This window comes from Uloborus diversus, chromosome 1 (genome assembly GCF_026930045.1).
Source record: "Uloborus diversus isolate 005 chromosome 1, Udiv.v.3.1, whole genome shotgun sequence".
Classification (NCBI taxonomy): Eukaryota; Metazoa; Arthropoda; class Arachnida; order Araneae; family Uloboridae; genus Uloborus; species Uloborus diversus.
Window position 1 is genome coordinate 36,459,686 of NC_072731.1, and position 17,321 is coordinate 36,477,006.

Here is a 17,321-nt window from a genome sequence, read left to right on the forward strand (position 1 = left end):
AGACTCCAATCTTACTAATAAGTTTTGTGATAAGTTGTGTGATTAGTCTTGTGTGTTATTTTTTTACTTTATATCTTAAGGTTTCTTTAAAATATTTCAAAATCAACTTTTGCTAGCTGATCATGAATAAAACTGGAGTTAAAGTGTAGCTCAATTAAAAATCCTATGTTGTTTGGAATAGCAAACCGTGCTGTGTAAAACCATGTGATTTTGCATTATTTATAGGATCTGTCTTCATGGATTCTAATAAATAATATCGGAACAATTTTATGATTATTTTGTGAATTTGCAAAGAATCACAGTTCATTGAAAATGTATCTGCATGCTCTAAGATCTGCATACCAGAACTTGTATTCTATAAAGAACTTTTAACAACATGCAGTAAAACAGGCCCATCCTTATAAATTCCATGCTACAGCTTTACAACGAGTAGTTTTTTTTTTTTTAAACCATGCTAATAATAAACAATTTTATTAAGTGTTTATTTGTTTTCACATTTAAAACTAAAATATTATTTGGTCATGTGATTTTATTCAGTTTTAGTTGAAAAAAAAATTTTTTTATGTGAGAATGTGAACTAATGTATGGTTGAATTGTAAAAGATTAACTTTGTGTGTCCTTTATAACTTGGGAAAAAAATCAAATATTTAAGACATGACATTGCAATGTTTTTTTCGGGTTTTGGAAAGAAACCCCTTTGTTACCTACTTATAAGAAAATAAAGCTGTGAGGAGTTCAGGGGCCTGCCCAGGTTTTTACTTTTAGGTAAGCTTGCCAGACGTCCCGGTTTTCAGACTAAATTCCGTTGTCCTGGTTAGTTTACTTCACGTCCCGGAAAATGATAAATTTGATAATAGATGACCAAAAAAGTCTAAAATAGTTTACTGTAAAGGATTATTTAGGATAATTACTTCGTCATTTGTAACATTAAAACGCAGAATTAATATTGAATTAGCTTGTGAAGGTTTTTACAACAATATTAAAACCAAAAGAGTTCTAGCCAATGAAAAGTGCATGTAAATATTATTCAACTGTTTTCCTAATCAAAAGGTTTCTACTTACTTAAGTAACTTAAAAATATTAACATGTAAGAAATGTTTAAATTTACTAACTTGAGTCATATATTATTGCTCCTGGTTTTGGTTTGTAATTTAGTCAATGCATTAATAATGAACTACCCTCTAAAACACTAAAAACCGGCCAAGGGTGTGAATCCTTTTGAATACCCGCAACAGTAAGGGGGAGGGGGAAGGTTTCTCTTCCGGTGTCCTGGTTGAACATTTCAGAAATCTGGCAAGCCTACTTTTAGGTCAACATTTTAATAAAATTTGTGTGAACCTTTTTCTTTCTGTGAAAAAAATCCTGTCACATCATATGCAGCATGTTTAACTATCGGGGCATTCCAAGGTATTTGTGACATAGGTGTGTCCGTAACAAAACTTGTTAAAAAGTTAAAATTTTTATATATATTAAAAAAACACATTCCAAAGGACACACATGTCATATTTTTTTCTTCATTTACTTCATATTATCCATGTAATCGCATTCAAAACATCAAAAATACAATTTTTAACGTTACGGACTCTACATTGAATTTTTCTTCAATAGTGACTTGAACCGAATTCTAAGCCAAAACTGGTGCTTGGGACAAATAAAGTAAAGGATTATCTCTAATACATATAATAATTTTAATCAAAAAGAGCATTCGTTAAAAAATTATAAGTTGTGAAAATTGTGATTGTAGAGTCCGTAACAATAATTAGAAGAAAAGTTGTGTTAAAATTTTTATTTATGCATTTTATGTCACTAAATTGAATGTTTTCTAACTTCACCTATAGTGTTACAATATTCTAAAATAAGTTTCATGATTATTTAAATTCGGTATTTTTAATTAATTTTCTAAATTTGGTTACGGACTCTACAAAACGTTACGGACTCTACATTTGGCAACCGTTTCAACACAGCTCTTTCTTTACCAAAATGTTTGAACAACCTGCACAAAAAAAAAAAAAAAAGTAGCCCTTTAAAGGAAATTACAACTTATACTTTAAAAAAACTTTGACTTTCAGAAGAATTTTGACTGAACAAGTAAGTGTATAGGGGAAGCAGGGCATATTGGTCTGGCTCTCTACTTTTCTTCTTTTTTTTTATCTCATCATGAATTTCAATTCGTAATTTTATTTTCTACCATGAGTTAAATATTTCTCACCATACCAGAAAATTTTCAATTCATTACCTTTTTCCCCATTAATACTTTAAGAGAACTTTGTGAAGTGAACCAACCTGCCATAGTCCCGGTGTCCCCACATTACGAACTCAACTTCTATTACAATTTTAATGTTAAATATTATCCATTATTTGTACCAAACAAATGTTTTATGATTAGAATCAAAAACCAAAGTTTAAAGATCAATATAATTAAAATTGACCAACATTTACTGTTACTCTTTTTCAACAATCAGCACAATTTGTGTTTTTAGCAACTTCACTATTGCTAATACTGGAGTATTGCTTTTTTAATTGTTCTAAAAGTTTTCGTGTGTTTTCTAAAAGTGAAGCAACATACCCCAGGTACTTGGTCTAAAAAAAGTTGTCCTGATTTTTTCCCTACAACAAAAAATAAACTGCTAATACTTAAGAACTAAAAAAACTTATTTCAGCAGAGGAATTCAATTTATTGCTTCATTTTTCATGAAAACCATTTAAAAAAAATAAAGTTGCTTAGTTATGAGAGTTAATCAATTAAAAGTAGCACAGCCAAAATAACAGTTTCTGAAATTTGTTCGAAATAACTGTACAATATGATTTCATTATAGGAATTGTAGAACTATAGGCGCTACTTTTTGTTGGTCGTAAATTTAAAAAAAAAAGAGTATTAAAATTATCGCCGGTTTAACGAGTCCCAATTAACCCTATTATCTTATGGGATTTGACTGATCTGGTGATCCCGAATTTCAGTATATTTCCAGTGTGACATTTGAAAAATTTCCAGTATAAAATAGGAGTATATATTGTACAAAAAAAAAAAGAAAAAAATCACTTTCACGTTAAAATAAAGGAACAAAGTAAGGCATGTCAGATGCCATTTCGTACATTAATATTAGGGCCATTAAACAAAAATATAAGATCTTTCGTGCCATACATGACTGAGACTGATCATACATTTAATTAATTAAATGCAATTATTTGAACCGGAAATGAATAAAATTTTGTTGCTTAAAAATATATGTGATTCCTGAAGCAAAAAATGTTGCCTTTTTAAATTAAATTAACAGAAAATTTAACTTAACTTTAAAAATGCAATTTAAAAAGTATTGGGTTAAAAACATTTTCTTCCTAACATGTCCCGCCCCCCCCCCCCCTCTCAAAAAAAAGTTATCCCGAAATTTCGACTTACCGAAGATGGTCCGGTATTGATCACTTCAGATAACCAAGGTTCTACTATAAAAATTGAATTGTTAGTGAAATTTGCATTAAAACCTATCTTTTCTAATATCAAATTCAAGACTGAAGAAATCAACATATCACTTGGTCTGTTCCAACAAGAGGCCACCTTCAATCTGGTAACCCCCCCCCACCCCTAGAGCTTGGGTGCACCTCCCCTAAATATCCCACAGACCCCCTCCCCCATAATATCAAAAACCTCTCCCTAAAAATGAGAAAAATACCTCTCAAAACACCCCCTAAAAAAACTTCAATGGCACAGTCTGCGGCATGCCCCCCCCCCCAGGTGGGCACCTTTCACATATATGATGAAAAAATAGTCATAACAGTTGATTCTATCTTTAACTATTGAACAATGAGGTAGTATTGTTGTTGTTTACACTCTATAAACAATAATTCAAACTATACTCGAACGTGACAAATATGTAGAGTCCGTAACATGTTCATAATCGTGCAGTTCTTCAGTAAATAATTCCGTAAAAAATATTTTTTACCTTTTTAAAAAATATTTTGGTGCTTAAATGTATTATAGATAAACTGAGACATAGTGGAAAACCTTCATTAGGTAAGAGTAGTTATTACTTTCACAGAAAATTTGAAGATAGTTTAAGCAAAAATTTCCATGTCTTTTTAGCGTAGAGTCCGTAACATGCTATATATCTTCCTATATCTTTAGAAATTCAACACAAATCTAAACTTTTTTCAATGTTATGACATAACTACACATAGGACTAATCATTTACAAAAAGTTTAATTTTACTATTTGCCCTGATCATGAGTAGGAGGCTAAAACATCCTTATGATGTGTAGAGTCCGTAACAGCCAAATACCTTGGAATGCCCCTATCACAAATCAAGTCTAAAATTCCTTCATGGCCTTCCCTTCATTGGGAATAACTTGGTTGTTGGAGGCTTTTTTTACTGATGTTTTGCTTTCAGTTGAACTGATTGAGAAAAAAATTAAAGAACTGTTTTTACAAATGGTATTTTGTGAAAAGTCTACTTGTAAGATAAAATTTTGTGAAAGGGGCTCCATGTTGCGTCTAAATTGTCCTTTGAACTTTTACAAATTGTGACATGTGTGCAGTGGGGTGCACAGAAATTTTGGGGCCCGTCACAAGTGATGCCTTGCCTTCAATCTTCGAGTTGAACCAAATCATTGTTTTTGTCATTCGTTTGGTCTGTGCTAATTTTATATTAGCTACCAGTTTGTTTGGCTATTTTGACTCCCTTAAGAGATTTCCCACCTCCAACTCAGTCACTTTCTATTCCGGGCTGATGAGTGCTAATAAGCACAAAACTGCAGTCCTCGGATGGAATGACTGAGCTGGTCGTGTATTTTATGCATATATTTAATGTTTTTGCTGACAACTCTGCAGTACCTTCTCTTGCAGTGATTTACAAGAGGAAGTGTGCTTTTGTTACAAATTAATGGCAACACAAACTTGCTTGTTCTTCTTAAAGTGCACAATACATTGTAAGCATTTTTTGAAGATTTACCTACTTTCAAGCATATAGTATTTTTGCTGAGTAGTGCATATCTTTAAAACTAATATCCCTGATTTTATATCCATCATGTTTCATAGAAAACCATTAAGCTTGTCTGCAGTGGCGCACGCAGGAATATTTCTAAGGGAAGTGGGGGGGGGGGGGTCCAGAAACAAAAATCCTCCCATTCTCATATTATACTCCAAGACGTATCCAAACATATTCTTTTGATATTATCGATTTTTGGGAACAAAAAACATTAAAGAAATTATTAAATAATTGCTCAGTATTAGTTAATAATTTATTATTAACTAATAGTTAAGTAAAGCACCAGGAAGCACAAGAATGAATGTATTTACTTTTCTCATTAATTAAACATAAAAACAGCGATATGAAATCGTCATTTTCTACAAATTACCTTCATATGCAGTTCGATTTTGCTAGGGAAGAAAGAGAGAAAATAAATTGTATTTTTTCATTTATTAAAATTGAAATTATTGCTACCTTTGCTTGGAATTATTTTACATGCTACATACATAGAATTACTGTCATTCAAAAAAACTCAAGGGCGATAGGAGCTAGGAGGGGTGCGGAGCCCCTGGACCCTCCCCTTGTGTGTAACACTGCTTGTGTGGTTTGATATCTCAAACGTCAAAACACTTGAGCTATTTTCCTAGAATAGGGTTGTTTCTGAAATTTTAAAAGTACAGTGGACTCTCTCTGTCTGAACACTCAATAATGTGAACACCCCTATATTCTGAACACATTTAGATGGTCCTTACCAAATTCCGTAGACTTAACAGAGGCTAACCTCTTTGTACTCTGAATAGAACACCCCAATATATTATGAATGTTGCTTTTGACCCTGTTCAATTACTACCTCTCTATATACTGAACATGTTCACACTCGGTACCCGGAAACTCATATGAACCTGATTGGAAAGTTTAAAATACATTCACAATTTTATGACATTGATTGAAAGGAAAGATTCAGGGAGGAAGAAGAAAAATTATTTTCAAGGAAATTTGTGCATCAAATAAAATTATTCAGCTGATCAATATGATCCTAAAATTTCTGTCACTGAACTACATTTCAAGAATCCAACCATTGTATCAAGTAGTATTCCAGACCTTTAATACAATTTCCTTCAAGTGAAATATGACTGAGAATCGCCTGGAATTATTTTCACTTGGATGATTACACTTACCTTGCATGAGAATCTACACAACTTAAAAACAGATTAAAAATTACTCTTTTTTTTCAAGGTATTGTACAGGCAGCTGTATTGTAATATTTTATTGTTGAATGATACTTAAAACTTTTTTAATTGGAAAAGAAAGAAAGAAATGCAAGGGTTTAGGTCCTATTGAGTTGAATTAGACATTTCACTATAGCCACCAATCCAAAATTCAGCCACCTCTATCTCAGTATCCGGTACAGCTAGGTATTGTAACTAAGTATTGAACATAGTCCATTGAGGCATGAGAATACATATACACATGCAATACCCAGTCTCCTTCTATAATGAACACTCCCCTAATCTGAACACTTTTGTTTGGTCCATTGAGTGTTCAGAAAAGAGAGAGGCCACTGTATTTTTTTTTCTGAAAGAGCATGCTTAAAAACATAGAATATGACCATTTTTTAAATAATTTGTTTAAGTTTAATATTTAAAAAAAATACTTAAATTGATGCACTTTCATTGTTTAAGCTTCTGCCGATGACTTCAAAAATGATGAAATACCATGCAGTGTTGCCATTCACAGAGCAAAATATTTAATTCTCGTCTTTACTCATGTGTATTGGCAACGATATGGTTGATAGCTAGCTTAGAGCGCAATATTTAATTCTCTTCTAGATTATCATAAGCTGGAAACACGGTAGACAGATGCGCCAAGGTACATCATTTGTGACATCATAAAGACCATGTATTATAATCAAAATCAGACATTTAAAAAAAAGAATTAAAAATTTAAAGAACAAGCGGAAAAAACAGACCCCCCAGAGCCATTGCTTGTAACATAAATGCAAATTCAAATACAGTAGTTGATGCATATGAAAGGGCTGTTTTGATCAAAAAAAAAAAATCCTTCAGAAGATATTTTTGATTTAAAAATAACCCTCCAGAAGGTATTTCTGACTGCTCTAGTGCTTGTGTCTATATTTTTTGGGACAGAGTGTAGTTTTCGTACATGCAAAAATATTTGCTTATTAGTAATTAAAACAATCTTCTAAATGTGTTCTGAGTTTTACTAATAGATGTTTTTAACTAAAAATTAACTGGAATAAGTACAATTTATATATTTTTCCGCTTTGTATTTTCTGATTTCAGAGTTTTTCTTAAAGTTGTTTTCCACTGAGTAACAGTGGGACATACTAAATGTTTTCCACTTTCTACACACCAAAATATGTTAGCAGTAATTGAAAAAACTCCATTGGAGCAGATATTATGGGCGAAGAAGATATAGCAAATCGAAGTACTTTAGAAAAGTTCATTAAGTCTAAAGTTTTTTAAAAAATCCTTTTCTGGCACTAAAATTTTCTAGACTCCGGACATTTTTTTCAACCCGAGACAGTCCGAGCTTATCACATATATATATTAAGCCTATGCATAGAGAATCAACTGAATGTTATGCAGCACTCTTCATCTTCTTTTAATTAAAATTTATAGTAAACTTTTTTTCTTTTTTTCAGTTTCTGATACTTCATTTGATATGACTGAGTTTGGAAATCAAGATGTCTACACTCTGCAGATTAGAAGACACGTTAATGCAGCTAATATGTCTCCAAATTGTGAAGCTTGTTTGAAGGGCTATTTGCATGTTAACAGTTTGCAAGTACGTCAATTTACGCAGACTGGAAAGTTGCCAGGAGTTTGTAAAGTGTGTAACAGTGCATTTTTAAGAATCTGTAGACTACAAATTCGTCATTTGACTCAGCAAGAGAATCCTGCTCATGTTTGTGAAATATGCAGCAAGTCATTTACTCACGCGGGCAATTACAGGAAACACAAATTGCTTCATGAGCAAAACGCATCGCCGAAACCAGAAAACAATGAAGGTGATTCCACTGCATCTAATGTTAAAAATGGTCCAAAGCCACCGTTTGTTTGTGAAAAATGTGGCAAGAATTTTCTGAAGCAAGGCTGTTTTCAAAAACACTGTGCCGCCCATGATGCTGTTGCAGCTTTTGTTTGTAACTTCTGTGACAAGAGATTTAACTCCAGATCCTATCTAAATGTTCACATCCGCACTCACTTAAGGAGCCAGTGGCATCATTGTAAAATTTGCAAGGAAGGGTTTTCGTCTATTGATGGCTTAAACCAGCATATGTCGTTGCTTCATGCCGGTATTCAATCCAAATCGGAAAGTTCCCCCAATTGCACTGTGAAGGAGGAAGTAACATCACAGACTCAGTCCAGCTCCGTTTCCCAGTCTGGTTCTTCCGAACCAACCTTTGTTGATGAATGTGGAGCTGTCGAAGAAGCAATAGAACAAGATGACAAGTTCAACCATTTTTGTACCCTGTGTCACAAAGGGTTTGTTCATATGGGTGCTATGAAAAACCATCTTTTGACCCATTCAGGAGAATTGCCTTATCAGTGTAAAACCTGTAAGAAAAAATTTTTACATTCTGGAAGGTTAAAAAAACACATCAAATTGCATTCAAAAAATAAGCCATACTCTTGTAAGCTCTGCGGTAAAGGTTTCAAAATTCTAAAATCTTTTAAAAAACACAAGGCACTACATAGAAAAAAGTGAGGTTTGAGGATTAGATAAAATGCAGTTTGAATTTTCTTTAAATTTTTAATCCCTAGATCTGTTTAGACCAGCGAAATAAATTTAAAATTGATTTGAAAGTGTTTAATATCTATGTTTTATAATAGCCATTTATTTGTTGTCTGTTGTCCCAGGCTATACACATTAGAGACTTATGTGTAAACAAATCTCTCATTTGGAAGAAGAGTGCCACAATACAAAGAAATGAAATTTTAAAGGAGAAGCGTTTGAAGTTTAACTCTTTGGGAAATTTGCTGTAAAAAAAAAGAAAATTTGCTGTGCTCTCCAGTGATTAATATTAGAACAAAAAATCTGCCTTTATTTTCCAAAGAAGATAACATAATTTGAAGTCCTTGAAGCGAAATTTTTTTTTGGAAAATTTCGTATTGTGGCACTCTTTTTCCAAACGAGCAAAATGTTGAAGGTCTTTGGTTTAAGTTGTCTAGATTTAAGGGACCAACCAAGCTTAAAGCCATAGAAAACTGATCAAAACATCAAATTTCTATTTACATCGTCATGATTATTATTTCAACTTTAAATTAGCATATTTTAAAAATTATATGCTCTAGTAGAGTGAAAGTATTATTCTTTCCGTAAATTTAATGTAATTTTATTTATTTTTATTCCTTTAAAAGTACAACATGAAGTCAGGGCCGGATTTGGAAGTGTGGAGGCCCCAGGGCAATGAAGGAGTGGAGGCCCCTAATCAGGGTTTGAAAAGATCATCATATTTTCGAAAATATCCGATACTTTGATATATATCCGAATATTCTGATATATATGTATATATCCGACATTTTCGACCCGTGGAAATTAGGATATTTTGTAAAAAATTTATTGTGGGGGGCCCCTTTGTTGTGGAGACCCCGGGGCAGTAGCCCCGCCTGCCCTCCCTTAAATCCGTCCCTGCATGAAGTTGAATTTGAGTTTCATCTTTGCAACTGATTAAAATTTTGTGAATTACAGTAGAAAGTAAGATTGATTTATGTTAATTAAATTTTATTCAAACATACTCAATATCTGGTCCCACATTTTACGAATTTTAGGAAGCTTAATGAAACATTAATTCTATGAAAAGTTGTGATTGAATTGATTGTTTTTGAAAGAGCTTGTGTAGAAAATTTTTGAGAAGGAACAAAAAAAAAAAAAAAAAAAAAACTACTGTACAATCAAAAATATTGAAGAAAATTGCATAATTTTTGATGAAATTGAACTTATATTACATTATGTTTTGACTGAAGTAGTAGCATTTTTAGAAATTTTGAAACAAAGATGTAACTAAAAACATTTTTCCTGAACAACTTGTTTTTGGAATAAAATGATCAACGAAGGAAAATATTGAGTTTAGACATATTTTAAATCAGTTAGCAAACATTGCTCTTATTTATAAAACCCAATCTTTTTTAGAACTCAGGAGTTTCAGCCTCATTAGTAGTAAGCCATTGGAAGATTGGTTTTTTAAATAAATTCTGTTTCATATAACTTTCTCTTTTAATATGACTTAATTTATTTATTATTTTAATTTTTTGAAGATGGATCTTTGGAAAATTAATTGGTAGTTTCAAAAAGTAGCACCAATACTTTTGAATCATTGGTTAATTTTGAACAGACATCTTTTGTTCTGCAAAGAAAATTGTTCTGAATTGATCTTGTTGTTAATGTAAGTTCAAGGTAACACTTCTTCCGGTTTCTCTTTGTCTGTTCTCTTACTTATAATGTTTTGAAACTTGGAAATGCACTTTGTGTTACACTTAGTATGTTTTTTTCGCCCGGAAATTTCTCAATTTTTTTCTTCAAAATATTGAAGCTGACTAAACCTTGAAGTTCAGAATGTCAAAAGTTGCAAACTACATGATATTCACTCCTGAAGATTTTTTTTAAATGTATTCATTGTATTTTTCATGAGTGGAAAGCCTATATTTTTATCTATTAGTATTTCCTTAACAATAGTAAAATCCTAGTCATTAAAGGACTGACTGGTAAGGGAAAAGTGAGGGGTTTTTTTATTTCCTTTCTTTTGGATTGCTGAGACACCCAATTAAAATTTGGTGATAATAATGTTTTTATTTAAGCAAGGACAGCCTTCACAAAGTAAATGGAGCTCTTCAACTTTTTTTTCCACAGTTAAGGCCAGTACCCGTTCATCCGGGGGGGGGGGGGGGGAGACACTAAAGGGACTTGTGGCCTTAGTAGCATGGAAGTCCAGTAGGTAGTTAGGCGCTCTGCTGATTTTTTGCAAGGGGGCTCAAAATTTATAGACACTGGCCTGGCCATCACATGTCACCTGTTTTTAAAACAATAGGACCATCCAATTATAAATAATCTTCACAACCAAATCATGGAACTGTCTATTCAAAAGCATGCCCAAAGGAAAAAAAATGTCCAAAAATTCAAAATTTGCAATGACCGATTCAATAACTTGTAGCTATAAATTTCGTACTTGTTTGTGGGGGAAACGAAAAGTTGTTTTCAATGTTTACCTACTTTTTCCGTTACCTCAACCGACATTGCCATTTGCTTATGTGCAGTGGTGGATCCAGAAATTGGTTTTGGAGGGTGCTAACATTTTTTTAACACACTTTCTAACTTAACACAATGCCTCTAGTGTCAGGAGATCCAAAAAATTACAGGCAATATAAAAAAATTATACCAAAATGTTGCTTTAATTTGTTTGTTGTGGTGTTTCAGATCTAGAACGATATATAAAGTATATACTCGCCTGGCCATCACATGTCACCTGTTTTTAAAACAATAGGCCCATCCAATTATAAATAATCTTCACAACCAAATCATGGAACTGTCTATTAAAAGCATGCCCAAAGGAAAAAAATGTCCAAAAATTCAAAATTTGCAATGACCGATTCAATAACTTGTAGCTATAAATTTCGTACTTGTTTGTGGGGGAAACGAAAAGTTGTTTTCAATGTTTACCTACTTTTTCCGTTACCTCAACCGACATTGCCATTTGCTTATGTGCAGTGGTGGATCCAGAAATTGGTTTTAGAGGGTGCTAACATTTTTTTAACACACTTTCTAACTTAACACAATGCCTCTAGTGTCAGGAGATCCAAAAAATTACAGGCAATATAAAAAAATTATACCAAAATGTTGCTTTAATTTGTTTGTTGTGGTGTTTCAGATCTAGAACGATATATAAAGTATATACTCGCCTGGCCATCACATGTCACCTGTTTTTAAAACAATAGGCCCATCCAATTATAAATAATCTTCACAACCAAATCATGGAACTGTCTATTCAAAAGCATGCCCAAAGGAAAAAAAATGTCCAAAAATTCAAAATTTGCAATGACCGATTCAATAACTTGTAGCTATAAATTTCGTACTTGTTTGTGGGGGAAACGAAAAGTTGTTTTCAATGTTTACCTACTTTTTCCGTTACCTCAACCGACATTGCCATTTGCTTATGTGCAGTGGTGGATCCAGAAATTGGTTTTGGAGGGTGCTAACATTTTTTTAACACACTTTCTAACTTAACACAATGCCTCTAGTGTCAGGAGATCCAAAAAATTACAGGCAATATAAAAAAATTATACCAAAATGTTGCTTTAATTTGTTTGTTGTGGTGTTTCAGATCTAGAACGATATATAAAGTATATACTCGCCTGGCCATCACATGTCACCTGTTTTTAAAACAATAGGCCCATCCAATTATAAATAATCTTCACAACCAAATCATGGAACTGTCTATTCAAAAGCATGCCCAAAGGAAAAAAAATGTCCAAAAATTCAAAATTTGCAATGACCGATTCAATAACTTGTAGCTATAAATTTCGTACTTGTTTGTGGGGGAAACGAAAAGTTGTTTTCAATGTTTACCTACTTTTTCCGTTACCTCAACCGACATTGCCATTTGCTTATGTGCAGTGGTGGATCCAGAAATTGGTTTTGGAGGGTGCTAACATTTTTTTAACACACTTTCTAACTTAACACAATGCCTCTAGTGTCAGGAGATCCAAAAAATTACAGGCAATATAAAAAAATTATACCAAAATGTTGCTTTAATTTGTTTGTTGTGGTGTTTCAGATCTAGAACGATATATAAAGAATATACTCGCCTGGCCATCACATGTCACCTGTTTTTAAAACAATAGGCCCATCCAATTATAAATAATCTTCACAACCAAATCATGGAACTGTCTATTCAAAAGCATGCCCAAAGGAAAAAAATGTCCAAAAATTCAAAATTTGCAATGACCAATTCAATAACTTGTAGCTATAAATTTCGTACTTGTTTGTGGGGGAAATGAAAAGTTGTTTTTAATGTTTACCTACTTTTTCAGTTACCTCAACTGACATTGCCATTTGCTTATGTGCAGTGGTAGATCCAGAAATCGGTTTTGGAGGGTGCTAACATTTTTTAACACACTTTCTAACTTAACACAATGCCTCTAGTGCCAGGAGATCCAAAAAATTACAGACAATATAAAAAAATTATACCAAAATATTGCTTTAATTTGTTTGTTGTGGTGTTTCAAATCTAGAACGATATATAAAGTGTATAGCAATGTGGCAGTGACAGACTGGGACCCCTAAAAGGGCAGTGAACAAGCAACTCAAGTGCACACACAGTTTCTCAAAAACAGAAACAAAAAAAAAGGGAGGGAGGGTATATATTTTTAAAAATAAAGCATTTAAAAAAAAACTTTAATATGTATTTTTGGGGTGGTTTCTGCCTGGAAGCATAAGGTTTTAATGCCCCACATGCAGAATTCTTGAGCCCCTATCTGCCACAGAAGAACAAGCACCGCAACGGCAACTTGGTACTTGTATTGTTTGAAATGCTTACACCAAAATCTCATTTTAAAACGTTTTTTTTTTTTTTTTTTGTGGAGAAAAAAAAAAGATTCATCTATTATAGTTTATCCTGTTATCTTCTATTTGAATCTTGAACGTGAATTTATAGTCCAATCATTTTAGCGGGGTGCCTGTAGAGGCTTCATGGCTCCCCGAGGAAGTGCACATTTTGTTAATCATTACTTGGAGCCTTACTAAAATGCGCTCCAAACACATTAATACTTCCAAAAGCGCTTACAGATAGTTTTGCGTGGGAACATTCTTTTAAATACAGTGATATAGAGCCGATTCTCTAATGCAAGAATTTGTCATCTAGGGGCGCCGTGAAACATTGAAAGGTTTCATTATATAAATACCCAATTATTTGCAACAGTTTTGCAAAATTTTGGCGGGCCTCCTGTAGAGTTTTTATATTTCCCCGAGGAAGGCGCTTGGTGTTTTTTTTTTTTGCTGTAAATTTCTAAAGAAAAAAAACTTTTTCCCCCTTTTCTGGTGGGGCGCACTCGGACACGTCCCGGCGAGCCAGGCCACCCATGAGCAATAAAACTAAAAAGAAAAGAACTGGCAATGGATATTTTAAACAAGATGTGTCTTTTCAATGAAATTAAGCATAATAAATTAGATTGGATATTTATCTGTTAGGGGTTAGCTAGTTAATTATTCATTTAAAAAATTAACTTATTATACAATCTTATTCAAATTTGATTAAATCAAAACAGTAAAATTAAATATGCATCTAACTAAATATTGAGACAAGAATTCCATTTAAAAAAAAGTCTTTTCAATCTTTGATGATTTTTTATTAAAGATTTTTAAGTCAAGAAGCAGGCGCTTCTCTTTTTTTAATCATGCATGTTATTTTAGGGTTATTTTCTCAAATAATTACATAAATCCTCATATATATAATAGCCAATGATCGAGTAACGCTTCTGACGTCATTAGCAATGAAACTCGCGCCACAACATGATAATTTGATAATATGTTTTGGTAATGTTTAAAATACAGGGAAAGGCGTTATTGTGACAAGGCTGAACTGAATCCGTTGACTTAAACTGTTTTACTGGTAAGACTGTCGAGAAATGAAAAAATGGTCAACGATGAACGTTATCTTCTGGAGTTTAGGGTTAATCCACTAGAGTTGGGATTAAAATTTCAACTATAAAAATATCACCCAACAACTTTGTTTAAATATAGAAGCAATTTTCACCCGTCATATCTTGGCGGCGATTTTCTAGTAAATAAATAAAAATCCCTAATTGAGAAAAATAATTCAATGCTCTATGTGACTTTTATTCTTTTTTTTTCTGCAGTTAATATAATTCTATAGTATTTTATTTTTTTCTTTATTTATTTATTTATTTATTTATTTATTTTTTTTTTTTTTTTGAAGAAAAGTGGAAATATGTTGTTTATTTTGATTGTTAAATAATGTCTGGGAAATGGATCCATCTGGATAGGAGGCTTTATGCTGTAGTTACTTTTTGTTAAACTTTGATATGCACCTGCAGTTCATGAATGCCAAATGTGGTTAAAATTATAATATGGCCAATTTTTATTATAAAACAAATATCTGATTTCGATATCTAACTTGAACAGCCCCATTTTTTAGAATCAAATGTTATTTAAATGCATTTAAATCTCAAAAATTCTACTTAAATATTAAAAAAAATCTGATTTAAATTTTTAAAAATCGTTTTTTTTTTATTTAACAAAAAATGAAATTTTTATTAACTCTGATTTCTATTATTTAGCCTTTGGCAAAATTTATACTAAAAAAAGGGTAGAAAATTACAGTCCCCACATAAATGCGAAAAATCACTAATCAAGTCATTTTATATAGTGCTAGGCAATTTCATTTGGGAACAGCTGAAGCCCCTCCTCCTCTGGATCCCCTACTGCTTACATGACTTAAATTTTGTGGAACATATCTTGTGTGATATAATTGCTGGTTTAATTGTTGCATTTTAAATAGCTAATAGCTTTTGGTATATGCTTGTAGCTTATATCTGTTTTACCATAGGGGGTGGGGAGACTTAGGGTTGTTTAAAGCTGAAGAGACCTTAGTATGTAGTATGTTCAACATTTTCATTCAAATTTAATTGTTTTTCTTAGATTATATGTATTTTGTTTTTACTAAAATCTAAATTGACTACATTTATTTGATATTTATTTTTCATTTAATTTTCATTGTCTTTAATATTGTAATTATATTTTATAGTTGAAATCGAAATCGTATGAATATAAATATTTGACCTTTTTATTTCATTTTACCTTTTAAGCCGGTCTTGGTGTTGCTTTTGTTCCAGAAGTATTTTGTCCTCAAAAATCAGAGCTTGGAACTTGATTTTTGGTAGATTTCTCTAGAATTGGTTTGATTGAATTTCTGGGGAATTGTTCGTTACAAGAGCCAAGATTACAAAAGGTTAATATTTGAATAGACAATATGTTTTGGTTTCAATTAACTTAACCAATCACTAGCCCTAGCCCAAAAGGTTAAAAATAATTAGAATGTCAAATCGGTAAGAAAAACTGAAAATAAGAAGCTCGTTTTTTTTTTTTTTTTTTTTTGAATTGCAACTGATGAACATATTCCAGTGCTTTTATTGAAAACTACTTTCTTAGAAATTAAATGACAAAACACCAGTATGCGTGGTTCAATTTTGAATGTAAAGTTTATTTGAATGTAATTTGAAGTTTTTACTCTTGTTTTTCCTTTTTTTTTTCTGATTTCTTAGTTTCTTAAACACTGATTGAAATTTCTCAATAAAAATAATGTTTTATGTATGTGTTTAGCTTCTATATTAAGCTGCAACATTTCTTAACATTGAAGAAATAAGCTGAGACCAAGCGAAGGAAGTAGTTTCTAACGTGATGTCCAAATTTTGAGTGAAATTAGACCCTTCGCTTAAGGAGTCGGATTACTTAGTTAACACCACGCATATGTAACATTTTTGGCACAATTTCTGTACATTGTTAAATATTTTCAATTTTACGGGCGGCACAGCGCGGAGTATTCATCCATTTGAATGAAACTGTGCCAGCCAATAAGAGCTCACAGTTTGTGATCCCCTTTAATTGGCCAAGTAGGTTTGTGATGTTTTATCTGTTAACTCGGTTTTTCTTCCGCGCGACATGAGGTCATGGTCAAGAAACCTTGCAAACAAGTATAGCTCATTTATTACCTTTGATTTACTATTTACAAATCAAGATGCTAAATATTTAATGCATATTTAGTTTGAGTATTTCTTGAAACCCCATTTTTCTCCCAAGAAAGGTATTTCAAATATAAAAGAAGGAGGAGAGACATTGTAACTTTGTATTCATGTAAAATGTATTTATGTGATTGTTTTGTATTTATAATTAAAGTAAATATTTGTTTATGAATGTTTTCCTCGGCATCATGTTTCAGTGTTTCATTCTTCAAAACGTATGAACTTAGGAAAAATTCAATGTATATGTATGCCTGCTTTATTTTACTTCATGTTACATTATCATTATTATGAAAAGAGAGGTTTATATACTGCCATCGTTAATGCTTTTAAACTATTCTTGTTCAGAAAATGATTTTAATTCTTTGTGTAAGATCTATTTTATTTATTTATTTTTTTTTTTTTCATTTTAACAAATTCTCATAGTTTTATTGTTTGAAATTTATTGATTCAATCAATGATTCAACAGTATGATTGACATATAATACCTTTTTTTTGTTTTCTAAAAAAAAAAGAAATTGGAAGCCTGGACGCTTGATAAGTAGATTTTTTTAAATGAATTATGTTGAATAAGTAGTGAGTTTTA

The 17,321-nt window shown here is 32.0% G+C and overlaps 1 protein-coding gene across 1 annotated transcript; it reads left to right on the plus strand.

Annotated features, from left to right (window-relative positions):
• The first annotated feature begins 7,646 nt into the window (after window positions 1–7,646).
• Window positions 7,647–15,870, plus strand: LOC129234356 (zinc finger protein 595-like). Its single transcript, XM_054868349.1, has 2 exons — window positions 7,647–8,544; window positions 15,806–15,870. Exons 1-2 carry the CDS (start codon window positions 7,647–7,649, stop codon window positions 15,868–15,870), a joined length of 963 nt encoding a protein of 320 aa, XP_054724324.1.
• Window positions 15,871–17,321: the final 1,451 nt, after the last annotated feature.